The sequence below is a fragment of the Amborella trichopoda genome, chromosome 3 (assembly GCF_054954075.1).
Source record: "Amborella trichopoda isolate Santa Cruz 75 chromosome 3, AtrichopodaSantaCruz75HAP2 v2.0, whole genome shotgun sequence".
Lineage (NCBI taxonomy): Eukaryota > Viridiplantae > Streptophyta > Magnoliopsida > Amborellales > Amborellaceae > Amborella > Amborella trichopoda.
The window spans coordinates 55,739,726-55,758,613 of NC_142338.1; the positions used below are offsets into that span (position 1 = coordinate 55,739,726).

General features: G+C 35.5%; 2 protein-coding genes across 2 annotated transcripts; both read right to left on the reverse strand.

The window, feature by feature from the left end:
- Positions 1–752: 752 nt before the first annotated feature.
- MUG3 (MuDR family transposase) lies at positions 753–3,621 on the reverse strand. Its single transcript, XM_006838754.4, has one exon. The coding sequence runs from the start codon at positions 3,316–3,318 to the stop codon at positions 1,273–1,275; it is 2,046 nt and encodes a 681-aa protein (XP_006838817.1). The 5' UTR covers positions 3,319–3,621; the 3' UTR covers positions 753–1,272.
- A 3,816-nt stretch (positions 3,622–7,437) lies between these two features.
- On the reverse strand, positions 7,438–15,236 carry LOC18429469 (pfkB-like carbohydrate kinase family protein). Its single transcript, XM_006838755.4, has 5 exons — positions 15,097–15,236; positions 11,410–11,660; positions 11,006–11,297; positions 8,378–8,530; positions 7,438–8,241 (listed from the first exon to the last, which is right to left on the reverse strand). Exons 1-5 carry the CDS (start codon positions 15,127–15,129, stop codon positions 7,852–7,854), a joined length of 1,119 nt encoding a protein of 372 aa, XP_006838818.2. The 5' UTR covers positions 15,130–15,236; the 3' UTR covers positions 7,438–7,851.
- Positions 15,237–18,888: the final 3,652 nt, after the last annotated feature.

Consider the following 18,888-nt stretch of genomic DNA (forward strand, 5'->3'; position numbering starts at 1 on the left):
ACTAAGTAAAAGCATCGGATCTTGAAAATTCAAAATTAAGGTTTGAAACGTTTGATCATCAAGATCAAAGCATCAGATTTTGAAAGTTCAAAGTTAAGGTTTGAAACGCTAATATGAATGATAACCTTCTCTTAGCTAAAGTTGGATCATTAGGTTAATCTTCAAGGCCCAAAATAAAGATAATTTTAAAAACAGAATTTTTTTAAAAAAACGAGTGTGGATGGAAAAACAAACTTTTTGAGGGGATTTCTAAAAAAAAGCTAATTTGGAGGGATATTAGCATAAATATCTCAAGAAAGCAACTTAGCTTTAAAGTGTTTCAATAAAGACGAATCTTAGCTTAGAGAGTTAAGCATAGAATGAACAAAAATATAACACAATACAAAATAACACCATACAATAGCATTTACTTGTATGAACCACATTCTGATATATTAGAACCAAACAGTACAGATATCATTTTCAAAGTCATTCATCACCTAAAATGTATCATACATCAGAACAGAGAGTGGATGCGATGGAAAATGAAATCCATTCCTCTCTGCTAAGTAAGTAAGAACAGAAGAAATAAATAGTTCTATTCTGGGTCAACCCATGATAGCGATCGTCACTTAAAAGAATGTCACTTGGAATAGATTGAAGAGGAAACTCAAGTCTCCCCAAATTTTTACCCATTCGACTCGTAATATTTCTTTGAACTCAGCATATAAAGCCGAAATGAAGACTAGCCCATTATGGTAGTTATGCCAGAATTTTCAGTCCAACTGTTATCTAAGGGAAGTGCAGTAACATTTTACAAAACCAAAAACCAAAGGAAACTTTGATGATGAGTAATTCCACTCTCTGGGGGACTAACCACATATACATAAATTCAACCTAGCAATACAACAAACAAGAAAATAAATCAGCTTATGACTGACCAGAATGGAATCATCAGCTCAATCCCAAGCTTCAGAACTCGGACAAGCCCCCAACATGGCATGGGTGCAAAATACGCAATGTAAGCACTTTGATAGCGAAGTACTGAAATACAATATTGAAGCCATCAACTCAAGTGCTCAATTATGCTCGGTTCCTTGTATAAATTTGAAAAACACCCATCGGTGAGAACGAAGAGGAAACTTAAATTCCATATACTAAGCTAATCCAAGTTCCAATTACATGGAGCACCCCTAATTTTTCACAGGAAAAAAGGAAGAAGAGAAACCCAAAAAAGTTCAAAAAAAATTTAAGCATACCCCAATTACCCATAAAAAAGACTACTAAAGAACCCTAAATTGGCGTCGTACACGTGGTCCTAAAATGCCCAGTCTGATTGCACCGGCTGCAATGCACCACTCGCTTCACTCTCCCACGATCTTCAGCCTTAATCCTCTTCTTCCGTGGTCGGCCTGGCGGTCGAAGAGATTTCGGAGGGTTTATTGAAATTTCAACTGCATTGGCCACCCCATTTTGAGACCCCTCTGATAACTCTTTCCACAGGGTCTTATCAGGTACTGGGTGTATAGTTTGTGAATAAGTCTTCCGATAATTTGCCACAGTGAAGCAACTCTCAGTAAACCGATGCACATTTTGCCGACAAGACAAGAGAGCAGCAACAGCATGAGAGCAAGGCAAACCATACAGCTGCCACCCTCTACAAAGGCAACAACGATTCCTTATGTCCACTATGTTGGTCCCTTCATGTGATATAACTTCAAATTCAGCTTCATTGGCTCGCAAGACCTGGTAGCTACGAGCTCGATCTAGAGCATCAGCTACTCGGCGCTCAGCAGAGGGAACAAGTATACTTACCCATGAACTGCTAGTCTCTCTCCGCTCATTAAACCAAGTCATGAGTTGCCTTCTAATACACTCCATCATCTGAACTATAGGCAAACCTGACGCCTCAAGGATCCAACTATTCAATGACTCTGTGATGTTTGCTGTAAGGTGACCAAATCGGGTCCCCTCGAAATAGGCGGTGGCCCATAAACGAGGGGGAATTCGCCTAATCCAATAGGCAGCATCAGCTGAAATCTCTTCGATTTCAACAATTTTGGCCTCGAATTCAATCACAGTAAGGGCATAGGCAGCATCCCAAAGGAGGTGGACAAGCGTTGAATTGTTGAATTCTTTGCGAAAGCTCTCACTCAAATGGCGCATGCAAAACCCATGAAAAGCAGTAGGAAAATTGGCCTCGACACCGTCTACTATCCCCTTTTGCCTGTCAGATAAGATCGTGAGCCTAGGCATGTTCTCAGTGTTCACCTCAAGCAAATTGTGAAGCTCCGACAAAAACCACATCCAATTATCATCAGTTTCTTCATCAACAACCCCAAAAGCCAGTGGAAAAAGCTGACCATCCCCATCAAAACCAGTCGCAAAAAGAAGAGTACCCAAATACTTGCTCTTCAAAAGTGTACGATCAAGCCCAAGCAAAGGCCTACAAGCATTCACAAACCCATAAATTGAAGCATGGAACGAAACAAACAGTCTCTGAAAGCAATTATCGACTGGGTTTCCATACACCGCAGCTATACTCCCTGGATTGGTCCTCCTAATCTGTTCACAATAAGCAGGGAGAAGCCTATAACCTTCTTCAAAAGAACCTCGAACTGCTTGCATAATCCTCTCTTTTCCACGCCATGCTTGCTTATACGAGAGGGTAATCCCATAACTCCTATGAATATCCTCTAAAATCTCTTTGGGTTTATAACTAGGGTTTTCTCTTAACCGTTCTTCAACCGAGTTTGCAACCCAAGCAACTGAGGCTTGTTGATGACCTGAATGAGTTATCCCACCACAAGTATGACCTTCGTGAATTGTTCGTATTGAGAAGGTGGGTACTCCAGGTAATTTAGCGGCATGAATTCTCCATGGACAACCTTCGCTAGCACACTTAGCAGTGAACCTAGTTTTGTCTGATTTCACAGTTTGTATCTCGAAATGGAGAGCAATTGCTGCATCTCTAAGAGCCCTCCGACAAGCTTTAACATCAGGGAATTCTTGACCAACTGTAAGGTCATGGTTTTGGGCAATTGCTAAATCAAGACTGCTTATCCTTGGTTGAACGGGGGTTACTTGTTGAACAGCCTCAATGGCAAGCTCATGGGACTGGGCAGACACGAGGTCCCCATGGGCCTGGCCGTGAACCACAGAGAGGTCTTCGTGGCCCTGAGGCCCGACGGATAGCTCATGGGCATGATCGAGTTCATGGTCAGGGAGCTCATGGTCAGGTGCAATGGTCATGTGGTGGTCGGAGCCCACAGTTAGGTCATGGTCTTGACCTAGGGCGAGGTCATGGCCCTGAGCTCGGCCTAATTCATGGTTTGCCATTAGAGAGAGGTTCAAAAGGCTTCGACAGCTTGAGTTCAGGCGTAATGCTAGGCTCTTAATGGTTGGGAAACCCTAAACGTAGCTTACCATCGCTGAAACCGACAGAAAGACACCCCACAAACGAGAAAAGAGAGCAGAGAACAAAGCACGGAAAACAGAGCACCAGAGGGGGGATGTAACAATGGTTTGGAAACCCTAACCAGAGCGCTCCATTCGTGTAAGGAGCAACATAAAACCCCAATCCTAACCCAAAATACAAGCGTTCATTGAAAGAAGCTTACCTTCAGAGAGAGTTTCCTCTGCTGATCTTTGAGGAGGAGCTGGTACGAACGGAACCCTAATTTTGGCCGGAGCAGGAGGGAATATGGACTTGACGGCGTTAAGGAGAGGGAGAGAGGCAAAAGAGAGAGAGAGAGGGCTGAGAGAGGTTTTAGAGAGAGAAAGAGTTGCAGAGGGGTAGAGAGAGAAGATTTGGGGAGGGTTGCAGAGAGAGAGAGGATCAAGGGCAAGGGTTTGGGAGAAGAAGGGAAAGGGCAATTTAGGTCAAAACAGGATTGGCCATCGATCGCCCACTATCAATCCTGAAATACCCCATTGGCTCCTCGTCAAATGACGAAATTACCCTCAGACTGTCGCCCTCTCCCCTCACGGCACGATTGCCCTTTCTACCTTACTTTCTCCCTCTACCCCTTCGCTTCGGCCTAAACAAAAACACTAATTCCTATCTAGCCCTACACTGTCTTGTTCTGCAATTTTCTTTTCTATTTTTCAACTATTTTTAATAACTTAGTTTTATACTTTTACTGATAAAAAAAACAGATATTTGTTATTATCTTTAGGTTTTCCTAGCTTATTATAAATAAAATAATTATCTAGCTAATAGAAAAACATAAAAATTGTACTAAAAAATAATTCCCCTTGTTACATTTAATAGTGTTTTAATTAATGATATGGAGAGGAAAACTATAGTGTGTTCTATTTTTTAAAATATTACTATCCGTAACTCCTTAGTCCCATATCAAATCTTCTCTACCTTTTCAAGATTTTTCTTCACTTTTTGTCCCTCAGAATAAACTTAAAAAACAAAATTGACTTCATTAATTTAAGAAAAAATCCTATATCATGAGGTGCTATTTGATTTATATTATTTTTTTAGACAGTTCAACATTAGGAATCGAACTTGCTATGAGGCACTAATAGTCGCTAATTTGCTAACTATTGCGTTTAATACTTATCTTATTTTAAACCATAAATTAAATCTTTGTCCTTAATTAAAAAAAATTATTACATAAAAAATTTCTAAATTTTAATGATTTTACCTATATATATGTAAACATTTTTACTTGCACGTGAGTGCCTTGTGGTAAAAAAAAGGCATTAGAGGGCACAAGTCAAATGGTCCCTAAAAATGTATACATACAATTAAGGGGTATTTAGGGTATTTATGAGGGGATGGGCTCTTTTGTCTTGTTTTGGGAAAGAGTTTGGGTATTTGAGCAAATTTAAAGGAAATAAGAGCCCTATTGCAACTGTCCAGTCAAAAATGTACCCTTCGTCACTCTTTTTCTTCACATTTCGAGGGTTTTTGCACCCCCTCTCAACGGTACCCTGAGACCCTTTTCGTAATTTGTCACTTACCTGTTATATGCAAAAATAGAATGGGCATTTCTTGTAATTATTATATAGTTTTGGAGAAATTAAGAATACAACACTTGGTTGTTTGTTTTTTTTTGGCAAATAATTTTAGGATGTGGAGCTTTATTTGAAGCAATCCGAACCGTTAAGAGCTAATTTTGAAGGCATCAGTTGGCCAAGCTTCCCATTCTCATACCTCGGGTGTAGAGTATATACGTTTCGAGAGTTAAGACGCCAATTTGTTGAAATTTTGAACACTAATGCTTCCAAGTCCCAAGAAAAAAAAACTAAACTGTTTCAGCTATTGCTCAATGAAGTTCGGGTGCGTGTTTGAACTATTGTGCATGATATTATTATTTATTCGAAAATATCTTGAATATTTATTATGAATAAGTTAAGTTGTTTATTAAAAGGTATGACCCTTGATACAGCGCAATCAGGATTTGTGTAATCAACTTTAAATAGTTGAAAAAAAGATTATGAGGATGATGAATAAGTTGTTCATTTTATAATAAAATGTATTATAGAGTAAAAAGTTGAATATACTAATGGTAACTCATTGCAAATTCATTGAGAAAAAGATAAATTTGTCAAATTATTGAGAAAAACTCTTTAACATTGAATTTAATTTCAAAAATCAAATCAAAGCATGAGTTGGAACGGGAAAAAAGAAGTAAAATGATAAATCAATCGGATGTATTTTGATAAATTTCTAGAAAAAAGATAAAAGGACCACGTCATCCAAAATAGTTTCCATAATTATCAAAATTGCGCTTTTATTCTATGCTATCTTAGGAAGAACTTATTTAGAATGGCAAACATGAAAGATCTCCTTCGCAGCGAGTTCTAGAGTTGTACCTCCAATAAAAAAAAAAAGAAAAAAAAAAAGGAAAAGCTGAGTGTTTGCGTCAGCACCTTAACATAACAAAATTTGAAGATTTATTTAAAATTTTTTATTTTATTTTCCTTGGAAAGTTGATAGATGACCCACACGCAAATATTGTGAGCAAAAGGAGGTCTAGATTTGTAATAGGGAAAATAATAATACCAAATATTGTGAGCGAAAGGAGGTCTAGGTTTGTAACAAGGGAAATAATAGTTATTAGCGTTGTCAGATTCGCTTCGCTTTAGTTGAAGTCGAAGCCTTCGAATTTTAAGACTAGACTGAAGTGAAGCGAAGCTTTGTGGTGTAGCTTCAGTCAGCTTCATCCAGCTTCGGGCCAATTCAACCCCAGCAAAGAAATATCTATAATTTTTTTTCTTTATTGTTTTTATTTTTGAATTTTTATTTATTTTTTATTTTTTATATGCTCTTATATAAAATCTAAATAATTTCTATTAAAATTTTTAAAAAAATCCGAAGTCTTCATTTGAATCAGCCGAAGTACCAAATTACTTCGTTTTTCTCACTAAACCGACGAAGACTCCTAAATGAATCTCACAACATTGAATAATACCCATAATTGAATGCTACCTCATGTTTTTGAACCATGTACAAAATTTTGAAACCTCTAATACTGAAAAGAAAGAAATATACAAAATGGCAGCCAGCTATGGACATAGACACTTTACCAATCACACCTGAGAAAAGGACAGGCGGTATTCATTAAAATTAGTAAGGCTTTTTTCTCAGGTAGTTCGGCCACAGGAGTAAATCCGGGGGATGTAGTGTCGAATGCAGAATATAACTTTTAAAGGGTGGAATAATACATTTCCGAACAGAAAGTGTTCATAAAACTGCAGAAGGAAATGGAATTCAATTCTACAACCAAATTTATAATTTAAAGTAATTTACGTGCATATCCTTTTAAATTACCGCTATTATAAAAATCTCGCAAAAAATTTGAATATTAGGTTAATACTTATTTTTTGCATTTTTTGTCAAAATCCGACATCCACTATGGAAGTTCTACATCAGGCCAGCAAGTTCACTCTGGCCACTAATTCCACAAGCTTGCTGGATGATTAGTACTTGAAAATTCGAAATTCACTCGAAGTATTTTACGCCTCATAATCACTTTAAGACGAGGTTCAAGTATTATATTACTAATGTTAAACTTTCAGATCTTGAAAACTTGAAATAAAAGCAATGTCATCATTTTGAGAATAAAAAAAACAAAAAAACTAACTGAGCATAATAATGCACAAAAATTTGACTTCTTGGACTACGGAATTTTAGGAGGATATTAAACAGGACCAACAAGTATTCCCCCATGGGTAACTAAAGCCACGCTGCAGAAAGGAAACGGAGCAGCTCATAAAACCAAAAAAAAGAAAAAAAGTAGAGCTCAAACTTTTATGCACTTTAATATTCACTGATTCAAACTCGAGCCCAAAAAGGCAAAAAGTACTTAGGAGTTCACACTCCATTTTGCAATACATAAGCACTAGCCTTTGGTTATAGAGAGATTCAGTATCACGAAGTGTGGAGAGAGAGAGAGAGCATATGAAACTCAAGGACAAAAACGTGTATAACACACAAGAAGCATAAGAAGAACCAATTTACTCAAATATATTATTTTTTGGCACTTCAGCAGGCAGGATTCAAACTTGGGACATAATGCTGCTATTGTTAACACCTTAAACAAGCCCAAGCAGGAATCCCAATTTAGCCAAATACATAAATGTACTTGAAACCAATAAGCAAAATCTCTCAAGGTTGATAGCACTCCACAATGCCCCACATACTCTATGCATCAGGAACTATCAATCGTGATGGCGGGTTCAGTGCATCAGTGACAAAAGAATCATGGCTGGAGCATAGGAGAAGCTACCACTAGCATTTATTATGAATCAAAACCTGGCTCCAGCACTATGGGAGAGAAAAACCCCAAACCACCCTTTTGAACGACTTTCGTCATCTCAAAGGCCCTTACAGCTCCTTAGACTCATTTCTTCTCAACTTAACGGCGCTATTGTTCTTTCCTTCATATTCTCAAGCCGAGGCAAGAGGTCTGCGACAACCTTTTTCACAGAGATACGATTTAAATGATCCCTTGAGCCATTAATTGCTGTTTTTTGAAGCACTGTTACCTCCATACCATCAACATCTCCATCATTTAACTCACTCCATAATCTCTCCTCCTCATATAGATTTGAGGCGCGCAAAAGCTCTAACACTTTATCTAATGTGGCAACATGCCGACCTGCTCCACAGCCTGTTGCAGTTGCACCACCTACTGCATTTGCAAGTAGTAGTGTGTGGATCTCTGGTATATTATTTAAGAATCCATAGATTATGGCTGCTGAAAAGCTATCACCGCATCCCACAGTGTCAACCACATCAACCTGTTGAACAATCACATTGATGATGAATGATAAAAAGGAACCAACATACCGACATCTCTCTCTCTCTCTCTCTCTCTCAGCACACACACATACACAAATATAACCAAGGAAATATGACATGACAACATGACCATACCTTGAAAGCTGGTGCACAAAATATATGTGATTTTGTTATCAAAATGGAACCCATTGAACCAAGTTTTATTATGACCCATTTGGTGTGCAGTCCTCTCCTGATTAGCTCTTGACCAGCCATAACTGGGTTGGCCACACCAGTTAATGATTCAGCCTGGTACCATTGTGTCAACAAACCAAATGTCAAGGGGAAAATGGAAAAAAATAAGCAAAGCATATAATAGAATCCAATGACGTAGATCATCATCATCATTCATTATCCGAGCTTTATCCCAACTATTTGGGTTCAGCTAATCCCACCAATTAGGTATCATAGAAAATAACCAATGCCTAAATTTTTATAATAAGGAGCATACAATAAAAAATTATATCATCTTCAAAATATATATATTTTTAAAAGGTCTGCGTCAGAATGCTTTTAATTGTTGATGTAATGAGCTTTTGTATTTTTTATATTTTTTATTTTACTGTTGTCTCGATGTTAGGTTTGGGCTTATTTTGAGTTTCTAGCTTTCTTTAAGGGTATTTTTATCTTTTTTTAGTTGTAGATAATTGAGGGGTAGAACTGGAAGTTTATTTTTTAAAATACGAAGGTTGGATTTAATATTGATTAGGGTTTCTTAAAAAGCAAGTTAGGTTTTAGGATTTTCTTCTATAAATATGTAATTGAGCAAGAAAAAAGATGAGAGAATAAAAGTTTATTTTGGGTTTTGTGAAGAAATTTGTTTTTTGGGGTGGACACCTTTGCAGATCTTGAGAGGGGTATAATCTCTCATCATTTTATATTTTATCTTTTATTTTTATTTTATTTCTCATTACATCAATTGGTATCAGAGCTTCTACCTATTTATTTATTTTTTTCTTTCTTCCTCTTCCCTACATCAATTGCTATAAGAGGCCTTGAGATCCATATGCCATGATGCTATCACAAACATCTACCAATCTAGTTATAGAGCATGTGGATCAAATAATTGAGAGGCCAAAAAATAACTAACAAAACGTCTTGGCAGACAAATACAAGTTCTATGAGGTCTACTAAGCAGATTGCAACATGGGGAATAATAATATGAAGCAGGTGGAAATGGAAAATTAAAAACTGATCATCAATTCGAGCTTCGCTCACACACCGCAACATGCTCCAAAAGTAGATGTGGTGGGGCATTAAAAAAAAATGGCGGACACTGCAAGAGATTTTGGCATCAGTCAGGTTACCAAACATCAAAGTTTTGTTGGATTAAGTCCAACAATCAAAAATCCGATAAAGGGTGAAAATTTCTAGTTTGAACAAGGTGGAGAAAACATATATGGAAAATTTACGAATTCCATAAGCTCAAGGTCAAGCTTCTTTCAACCCCAGGAGAATGATGTAATGAGTTTTTATTTTTTATTTATTTTACTATTTTCTCAACTTGAGGTTTAGGTTCTAGTTTTCTTTTAAGGTATTTGTGTCTTTGTTTTAGCTGTAGATAAAGGGTTATAATTTAATATTGATTAGGGTTTCTTTGGAAGCAAGCTAGGTTTTAGGGCATTCTTCTATAAATATGTCATTGGACAAGAAAAAGAATAGAAAAGAGAGGAATAATAGATTTCGGGTCTTGTAAAAAAATCTTTCGGGGTGGACTCCCTTGCAGACCTTGAGGGGGGTATATTCTCACACAATTTATTTTTTATTTTTATTTTTCTGATTTGCTTTTTTTTTTCTCCATCCTCCCTGCATCACTTGCTAAGTAAGAATGGAAAATGACACGTGCTGAACCAATGATTGTAGATACCCACAATTCAAATAAAATGGGTACGTCACATGCATTATTTGTAAGTAAACCATGATATGTGTAACCAAAGAATTTTGATAACAATGATATTTGATTATTTTGAATTTCCTCAACAAATATTTGAGCTTAGTTTTGCACAAAATAGGGCATTTACAAGAAATTGACAAAATCGTCGTACAAAAATGAATTCTAGTTATCCTAGCGACATAGGCACTCCACAAGATATTGACAAGGTATGGATGAAGAGCCATAGTTCAGCAAAATCTCATTAAACAAAACTTTAGATAAATTGCATTATCAACCACAATGCCAACAAAAGATATCACCGTTTTCAGACTTGGATGAGTTGAATAGGACTTGCCTGAATAACCTGGGCTTGGCAGGGCGCAAGCCTGAGTTCGCCTCCAAACTCAGGGGTATATATAATTGATAAATAAGTGGTTGTAATGGACTTATAATTGCTTTAATATTTTACAAAATCAATTCTGATTGAGTTATAACTAGTTTTCTATACACTTTTTATGGTTCTATGTTTACTAGTTTTTTTCCTCTGATTATCTCTTTTTTTTTTCTTTTTTTATAACGTTAACCAGTTTTCTAATTTTCTTTACTTTTGAAAACTTCTTTTCTCATCTTTTACACACTTTTAGTGTTGTTTATCATTTTTTCTCCTTATTTTTACCAATTTCTCAGGATTTTTTCCTATTTTTCTGGGTTCTTTGGCTCTTTGATTGGCTCAGTGCACACTCGAGTAAGTCAACTGGGACTTTCCCGAGTAACTTGACCAGGGCGGGGACCGAGTTCCGAGCTCAAGCTGAGCTTAAAAATAAAACATGTTATGAAACAAATGAACAAACCTCATCAGCAGTCAAAAGAAGAACATCACTCATCCCCAGAAACTTGTTAAGAGCTCTTTGTTCAATAGGTAGACCCTTAGAAAGAGACTTTGCTCGTGGCCCAGGATCAAAAAATATTGACGTACCCACATCGCTTGCAAAATTTATTGCAGAGACAATAAGATCAGGAGAAAGTTCATCAAAGATATAACCATTGCAGAATAATATCTTTGATTGTCTGATTGCCAATTCCACGTTCCTTGATAGTTTTATCATCCAATTGAATGCTGGATCCTTGCTAAAATCAGATCGGCTGAAAGTTTTATACGGCATAAGATGCATAGTCAAATAATGCCCAACCATGAAGAAGAAAGCTTCTAGAACAAACTTGAATGGAGAACTTAAAAAAATAAAAAATATTGTACCTGCAAAATCCATGCCTTTGCAAAGGGTCCACCAAAACCCAGCATATAAGTGTTTCATAGAAGGAACTGTTTTCTGCACCAAGTTCGGTATCTCCATCCATTCCTACCATGGTAATACCCTCATCTCCTAACACATCCAGTAGGAACCTTCCATAAATTTCATGACCAACATGACCAAGAGTGACACAACAGAGCCCAAGCCGAGCTGCAGCTATTGCCAAGTTGCAGTTACCACCAGCTTCCCAGTATTTCTACAAGGGATCAGAACAAGTCAACAAAGATGTGCATAACCAAGCATTATTCACTTCCTAAGTTGATAAAAACTCACTGAGAGTCTTCCATGCTTGCCATATATATAGAGGATGGTGAGAGACAAGAAAGAAGAAATTAAAGAGCAAGTCCATAAAATAGGTATGGATACAGTGAAAATGTAAAACTCATTGTTTGAAATCACGAGGAACTAGAATCTCATGCATCGATGTTTGACTAGTCTCTCTGATGGTTCAGTGATCATCACTCAAATTGCAACCATTATTAAGGCTATTTCACACATGGTCAGAATGCCTGTCCCAAGAAAGAAGGGAGAAGATAATCCCCTAGATAATTTTACTCATGAACAGAGTTCATTCAAGGATCCCTTTCATGTGGCAGATACAGAAAAGCATGCATCTGTGGCTCTTCAAATTCACAAATGCAAGATGCTATCAAAGGCCAAAGTTTCATTTCCACAGTTTTTCTATTAAAAAACCATCCTTGTAAACCTTGAGACTGGGAAAATGAATATAAAGCAAAAAAAGGTATACATGAACAATCTGTATTTATAGCACTAAATAATATATCAGAAGACCACTGTAAAATTTAACTTTTTCAGCATTCTTGAGGTATATGTTCATCCATATAGATATGGGGAATGCAGTGGATCAAACAATTGGATAACCCAAAACAAAAGAAAAGCATGTGACTGACTAATGTAAATATAAATGGAATACATATTCTTATAATGTATTAATAATATATCAACACATATGTTAATATATTTCTTCATTTATTTTCTGATAGCTATTTGCTCAATTATATTTCAATTTATAGATGCTCCCCAGCCACTCCAAACCTCAAGGTTCTCCATAGGCAATGTTTTACAACTCAGACAAGTTGACTCGGACTCGCTGAGTAACTCAGGCTTGCCAGGTTTCCAAGCCTGAGTCCCCTCAAAACTCAGGAGTAAATAATCACTATAAATTTTATATTAATGTAATCAGAGTTGATTTAAATGATTTAATCCGTGATTTCAAAATTCTAAATGACTTGGATTATTTTTTTATACTTTTAAGGGTTTTATATTTTTTTTATTTTTTTATGATGATTTCTTTATTTTCACAATTTCTTGAGGAAATGATCTTTAAACAGTGTTTCATTTTTTTGAAAAATTTTTCACATCTCTTACATACATTTTCTATTGTTTATCATTTTCTTCCCCCCCCCAACCCCATGTTAACAGATTTTTAAGGATTTTTCTTATTAATTTAACTTTTCCTTTTGACCATTTTCAAGTTTGGCATGGACTCGGATGAGTCGAACTGGACTCACCCGAGTAACTCAGCCAGGTTGGCGAGCGACTTCCACGGCTGAGCTGAGTTCTAAGACATTGTCCAAAAAAGTTACTTAAGCCATTGCCAATGACGAAACCAAACCTCATCCACATAGTCTCCATGGATCTCTAATGGCATTCAATACCATCAATGCATTACTAGATTTTCTCCAATTCCCTTCCCATATCTCCAAATCTTCCCACACATATTTCTCTAACAAAGTGTTCTTCCATATATATCATATTGCCTATTGAGCACCAAACTCACCTAAGCAGTAAAGTCTCATCAACCGCACATAATCCACTTTTATCAAACCTCTCCTCTAAATAATCTCCATCATCAGTTCAAAGTTCATCCTCTCTCTCTCTCTCTCTCTCTCTCTCTCTCTCTCTCTCTCTCTTTTGGGAGATGTCCTAAAATGTTTGCATAGGACTAATGGTTTGCAATTTGAGTCCCCAAGAGAATTCCTTTTAAGTTTTTTGTTCTCTTAATTTTACCATGAGCATTCCTAGAGGAAGACTTAACAAAGATGAAGATTTTCCAAAGTGGCTTAAAGCCAAGTAGTTCTATGTTTAGCGATACTCATAAAAATAATACTCGTCCTACCTCTAATGAACAAACATCTTTGTGCATACAAGCCTTTGCCCAGATCCTCATGAATAGGATCCCAAAGATCCCTTCTTGGAGATCAAGGGACGCCCAACACAAGCACATTGTAGTACTGCTTACCACCAAATCCACCTTTTCCATATCAACCTTTGTCCTTAAGCACATCAGTATTGCTCTACTACAACTAGTACCTTACTAGAAGTACCCCAGGCCAATATTGAGGGCCTGATGTACCAAACCCTCACCAATGTCTGTATATTAATCTCAAATTGTAGGTCTCCTGTTTCCATCCCATGCCCAGTAACACACCCATCTGCACCTTCAACACTAGCACAATAAACGACTCAATCACAATCATAAATGGAAAGGATGATAAAGCATATGGCCCTTTTTATCAACACCCCTGAACCCTAGAAACAGCATCTATGGGAAGCATCTATCATGATTAAGAATCTAACTAAAGGCAAGTAAACTTTGAGCCACAAGAAGCAGCTCGTAATAAACAAACTTATTCTAATGAGACCAAATGCACATGAGAAAAAGAGATGCTTCTTAAATTGGCTAAATTTGTTTTATGTTCTATTGCTGAAATATTCACTTTATTCAATATTCTAATATTCTCCATACTCCATAGCATTCCACTGAAGCATTTTTAGCACTGAAACCAAATGACTTGCACACAGTTTTGTAACATTGTTCATACACACCCTAACAATGGATACTCATTCTGTGTAACGAAACAACCCAATGAACATAATTGTCTCTGTTTTTATACCCATCAATGGAAAAGACAATAAAAATTAATTCCAACATTGAATACCAAGTAGGTCCATGGGAAAATGGAGTCCCAAAGATGTAGTAAAAAGAACCTGAACGATTCCAAACAACCCAAAGAAGAAGAAATGAAAATCCCTATACAACTAACAAGGCAAGAAACAGTAATTTGCTTATTTGAGAAAGAGTTAATCATATAATTAGTCACCAATTAACCAAAATAATAATAATCTGCAATCCCCACGAGTTCCAGTCCAACTTAAAGCACCAATTCTTTATTTCCATTCTCAGTTGCAGACATTATAGCAGAGCCTTTCTTTTTCTACTTAAAAATTTCTTAAAAAGTGAACACAATTTCAAGCTTCGCCCTCTTCCTCACCATGGAAAGCTGCAGTAATATGAATTCTATAAATTTTGCTGCTATCAAATGCCAATATCAAGCTATCAAATGCCAATATCAAACTAAACAATGGAGGAAGCAAAATAAACAGCCAAGTTCTTGAAACCCAAAGGTGGAAGAGAGAAATCAAATTTCTAAAAACGTTGATGCCATCAAATGCCCATCGCAACAACAAACTTTGAAAACAGAACAAACAACTAAACCTAAAGGATCCTAATAGAGAGAGCAAAAAAGGAAGGGAGAGAGACCGAAAGAGGAAGAGTGAGAAGACAGAGAAACAGGACGAGTGGAACATAAATAGAAACAATCTCTAACCATATCCGGCTTCGAAGCAGAAAGCCTGCCCATGTATTCTCTCTTCTCCTCAACAGAGGCAGGAGGCAAGCTTGGCACGTTGAGAACGATATCAACACAGAGATTACCCAAAGTGGAAACATCTGTACACTTCCGAAGGCCAGCATCGCCATGAAACCGGTGACAAATCTGATGATTACTGATATGGCATGGTGTGGCCTCTGCATATATGCTAAATTTAACAGCGTGAGGACATTTTTGGGTGCTACAGAAACAATTGTTTAAGAAGAAGCCATTGGAATGAGATTGTTGAGATTTTAGGGTTTGAAGGCAAGGGAAATGGCAGAGAGGTGTGATTACAGGTCGCAAAGTGGAGAAGGGGGAGACTAAGGGAGACGTCTGCATTGAGAGAGAGAGAGAGGGAGAGTAGAGAAAAATGCAGTGAAGAGAGAGAGAAAAAAAGATTTTTATTTTGGGAATAAAAGCGAGTAAATATGCTTTGCCTGCCTTTTACCATCGCGGAGTACCTGGTGTAACGGACCGCCTGTCATAATGTAAAGCAACCAGTAATAAGAAATTTGGAATTTTTTGTTTTCCATGATCCGTGGATTGATCATTTCTTTTGACCATTTATTTCAAGGGCAAGCGTTCTTCGATACTTATTTGTTTCTTACAAAATTATGATTGACCCTCGAGTTCTCGTTTTATACAAACCTTTTTATATGTTGTTCTTATTTATTTGCATCCTCCCCCTCCCCCTAAGTTAAAAAAAGAGAGTAAGTTTACATGCGATAAGAGAATAGATGAAACCCACTCACACCCATATAAATAGGACTCGTATTAATGTTAGAAAGATTTTAAAGGATCACCATTAAATTTTGACACAAATTTTTAGAAAAGTTATTATTTGGATATGGGAATTAGGTAAATGAATTTATTGATAATTTTTTTAAAGATTTGTGTCAAAATTTAACGGTGATCCTTTGTGGTCTTACTCACATGGGTGGGGGAGGGTTTCATACTATCATTAATCGGAATAAAATTACCCCCTCACAGTTTAAAAGGTTGTCAAATTAGCTTTTCTTTTTTTTTTTCCAGGTTGAAACGAATCGAATTCTGGTGCTGCCGCTTTGGTCAGATTCGGGTCTCCTTCAGGCCAAAGCTTTGGCCTCTTCGGCCGAAGCAAAAAAATATCTATATATAAATATTTTTTAAATTTATTTTTAATTTTTTAATATATATACATATATATATATATATATATATATATATATATATATATATATATATATATATATATATATATATATATATATATATATATATATATATATATATATATATATATATATATATATATAGTCTCATCAATGCCTATAGGAAAAAATGAACAGTGATTTCGTTTATCCTCATCATCATCCAAAGTTCATCACACGGTCACGATTGTCCGGTAGTGTTTCATTTTTCATTTTTTTTCTACAAATTGAAATGATCAGAAATTTGGAGCATTTGTACATCTTAGTGATGTGCACTTAATAAAAATATAAAAAATATAATTCGTGAAAAAACAATTGACCAAAATAAACTTAAAACTTTTCGGGGGTATTTTGGTCAATTTATTTCATGTAAAATAGTTTTTTGATATTTTTTTTGTAGATTCTCTTATTTTTTATGAATACACGTTCTAAATTTCAGATCATTTCGATTTGTCAAAAAAAAATGAAAAATGAAAATCGTAACCGCGCGATGAACTTTGGACGGTGATGGGGTAGGTGAAATCATGTTGCGTAGTATTTTCCTACCCCATCACCGTCCAAAGTTCATCGCACGGTCACGATTGTTTGGTAGTGTTTCATTTCATTTTCTACAAAACGAAATGACCTGAAATTTGGAGCGTGTATTCATAAAAAATAGGGGAATCTTCGAAAAAATATAAAAAAAATATTTCACATGAAAAAAATTGATCAAAATATCCCTGAAATTTTTAGGGGATATTTTGGCCTATTTTTTTTTAGGATAATTTTTTTTATATTTTTATTAGATGCACCTTAGTAATATGTATATACCTCCCAAATTTCAGGTCATTCCGATTTATTAAAAAAAAAAATAGAAATAAAATACTATTGGACAATCGTGATTGCGCGATGAAACTTGGACGGTAATGAACGTAAGTGAAATCACTATTCATTTTTTCCTATAGGCATTAAAAATATTTATATATATATATTCAAATAAATAAAAAAAACCGAAATCTTCCTTCGAATCTTTCATCTTTATCATCAAATCGAAGATGACTGAAGCGAATGTGATAATACTGTTTTAAACCCTTTTTTTTCCGTATCCCTTTCTCTCCCTATCCAATATGTGCACAACATTGGCTTAAAGGGAGAAAATCGGCGCATGATAAGAAAAGTAGGAATGCGGTTAAAGAAGAGGGGTACTTTTGTCCGCAAGTCTCTTTTTGAAGCATGAGTTTTTCAAAAAAATTCTGATTTTTTTAAATCAGTTAACAACTGAGTTTTTCAAAAGCTCTTCAAAAAATCTTTTTTTTTTATGGAACTTATATAAATCCATATTTTTTCCAAAAAAACCTTTTCTATATAACTTTCTTATTATTATAGAATTTTAGTTTAAGCTAAACACATTACCAGTAGAAGTAAATTAAGGATCTTGACTTAACAAAAAAATCTAAAAACGTACGAAAAAATACAAGCAATGCATAAAATAAAATATCAAAATAATAGCTAGATTTAGAAGAAGAGTAATCCAATGAAAAATGTTTTTTTTGACCCACAAAGTTCTTATAAAAAGCAAGAGAGGAATTCATTGATACTAAAGATTTAGGCAGCTATGGATTCAATGGAAGCTTCGAATTTTTTTAAGCATTTTATTGTTTTTTAATTTTTTTTATTTCATTTGTGTATACAACATAGCACACTATTTCACATATTTGGATCTTTGCATTTTATTTTAGTTAACTGCAATCTCATACACAAGGAAAGGACATAAAACTGTCGATGGCTTGAACATATTCATACAATGTTTACAAATCACCATCCTATATTGTGCCATCATTACATATTCGATTTTTCATTTTGGTTTTTTAACCAAATCCAAAATTTTCACGATTTTATAACTTACCTTATTTTTTGGTGATTCGTAGTTTTGATCTGATTTTTTTATCTGACGTTTTGAAATAGAACCAATTTATTACCGATAATTTAGTTAGCTGATATATTATTATTCCCCGACTTGCTTACTATTAAAGGACATGCATTTTGAAAAAAAATACATATTTTATAAGGAGTAAAGTTTTATCCACATTGGATGACATGAGAAATCTTCATTATTTCTAAGAATGCGATTAGCAGAAGGCCTAAGCTTTAGTTAAAAAGTAAGGACGTACCTCAAAAGCCACTTCAATATCTAGTTTAGTGTAGTATTTTTGCCATAGGTAAAAAGGTTGGGTTTAATTGGTTAAAGCTTGACAATTTGTACGGCTACGTCCTAAACTCAAATAGTAACAATTATTGTATCTCTCCAGCTTCCACCCACCCCTACAAATTTAAATATCAGCTTTCTTGTTTTTGAATGGTTGAAAGAGAAGACGATTCTGTTTTTCTTCACGTTTCTACCCTTTAAAAATGTTCTTATCCTGTTTATATAGTGCTATAATTCGGGCAATTCTATAGGTTTTGCCGCAAATTAACAAGCTTGAGTTGTGTAATGAAGTTTGAGAAATTTTTTTTAAAATTTTGAATTTGTACTTTTTTTTTTTTTTTCATTTGTCTTACTTGTAGGTAATACATTTTG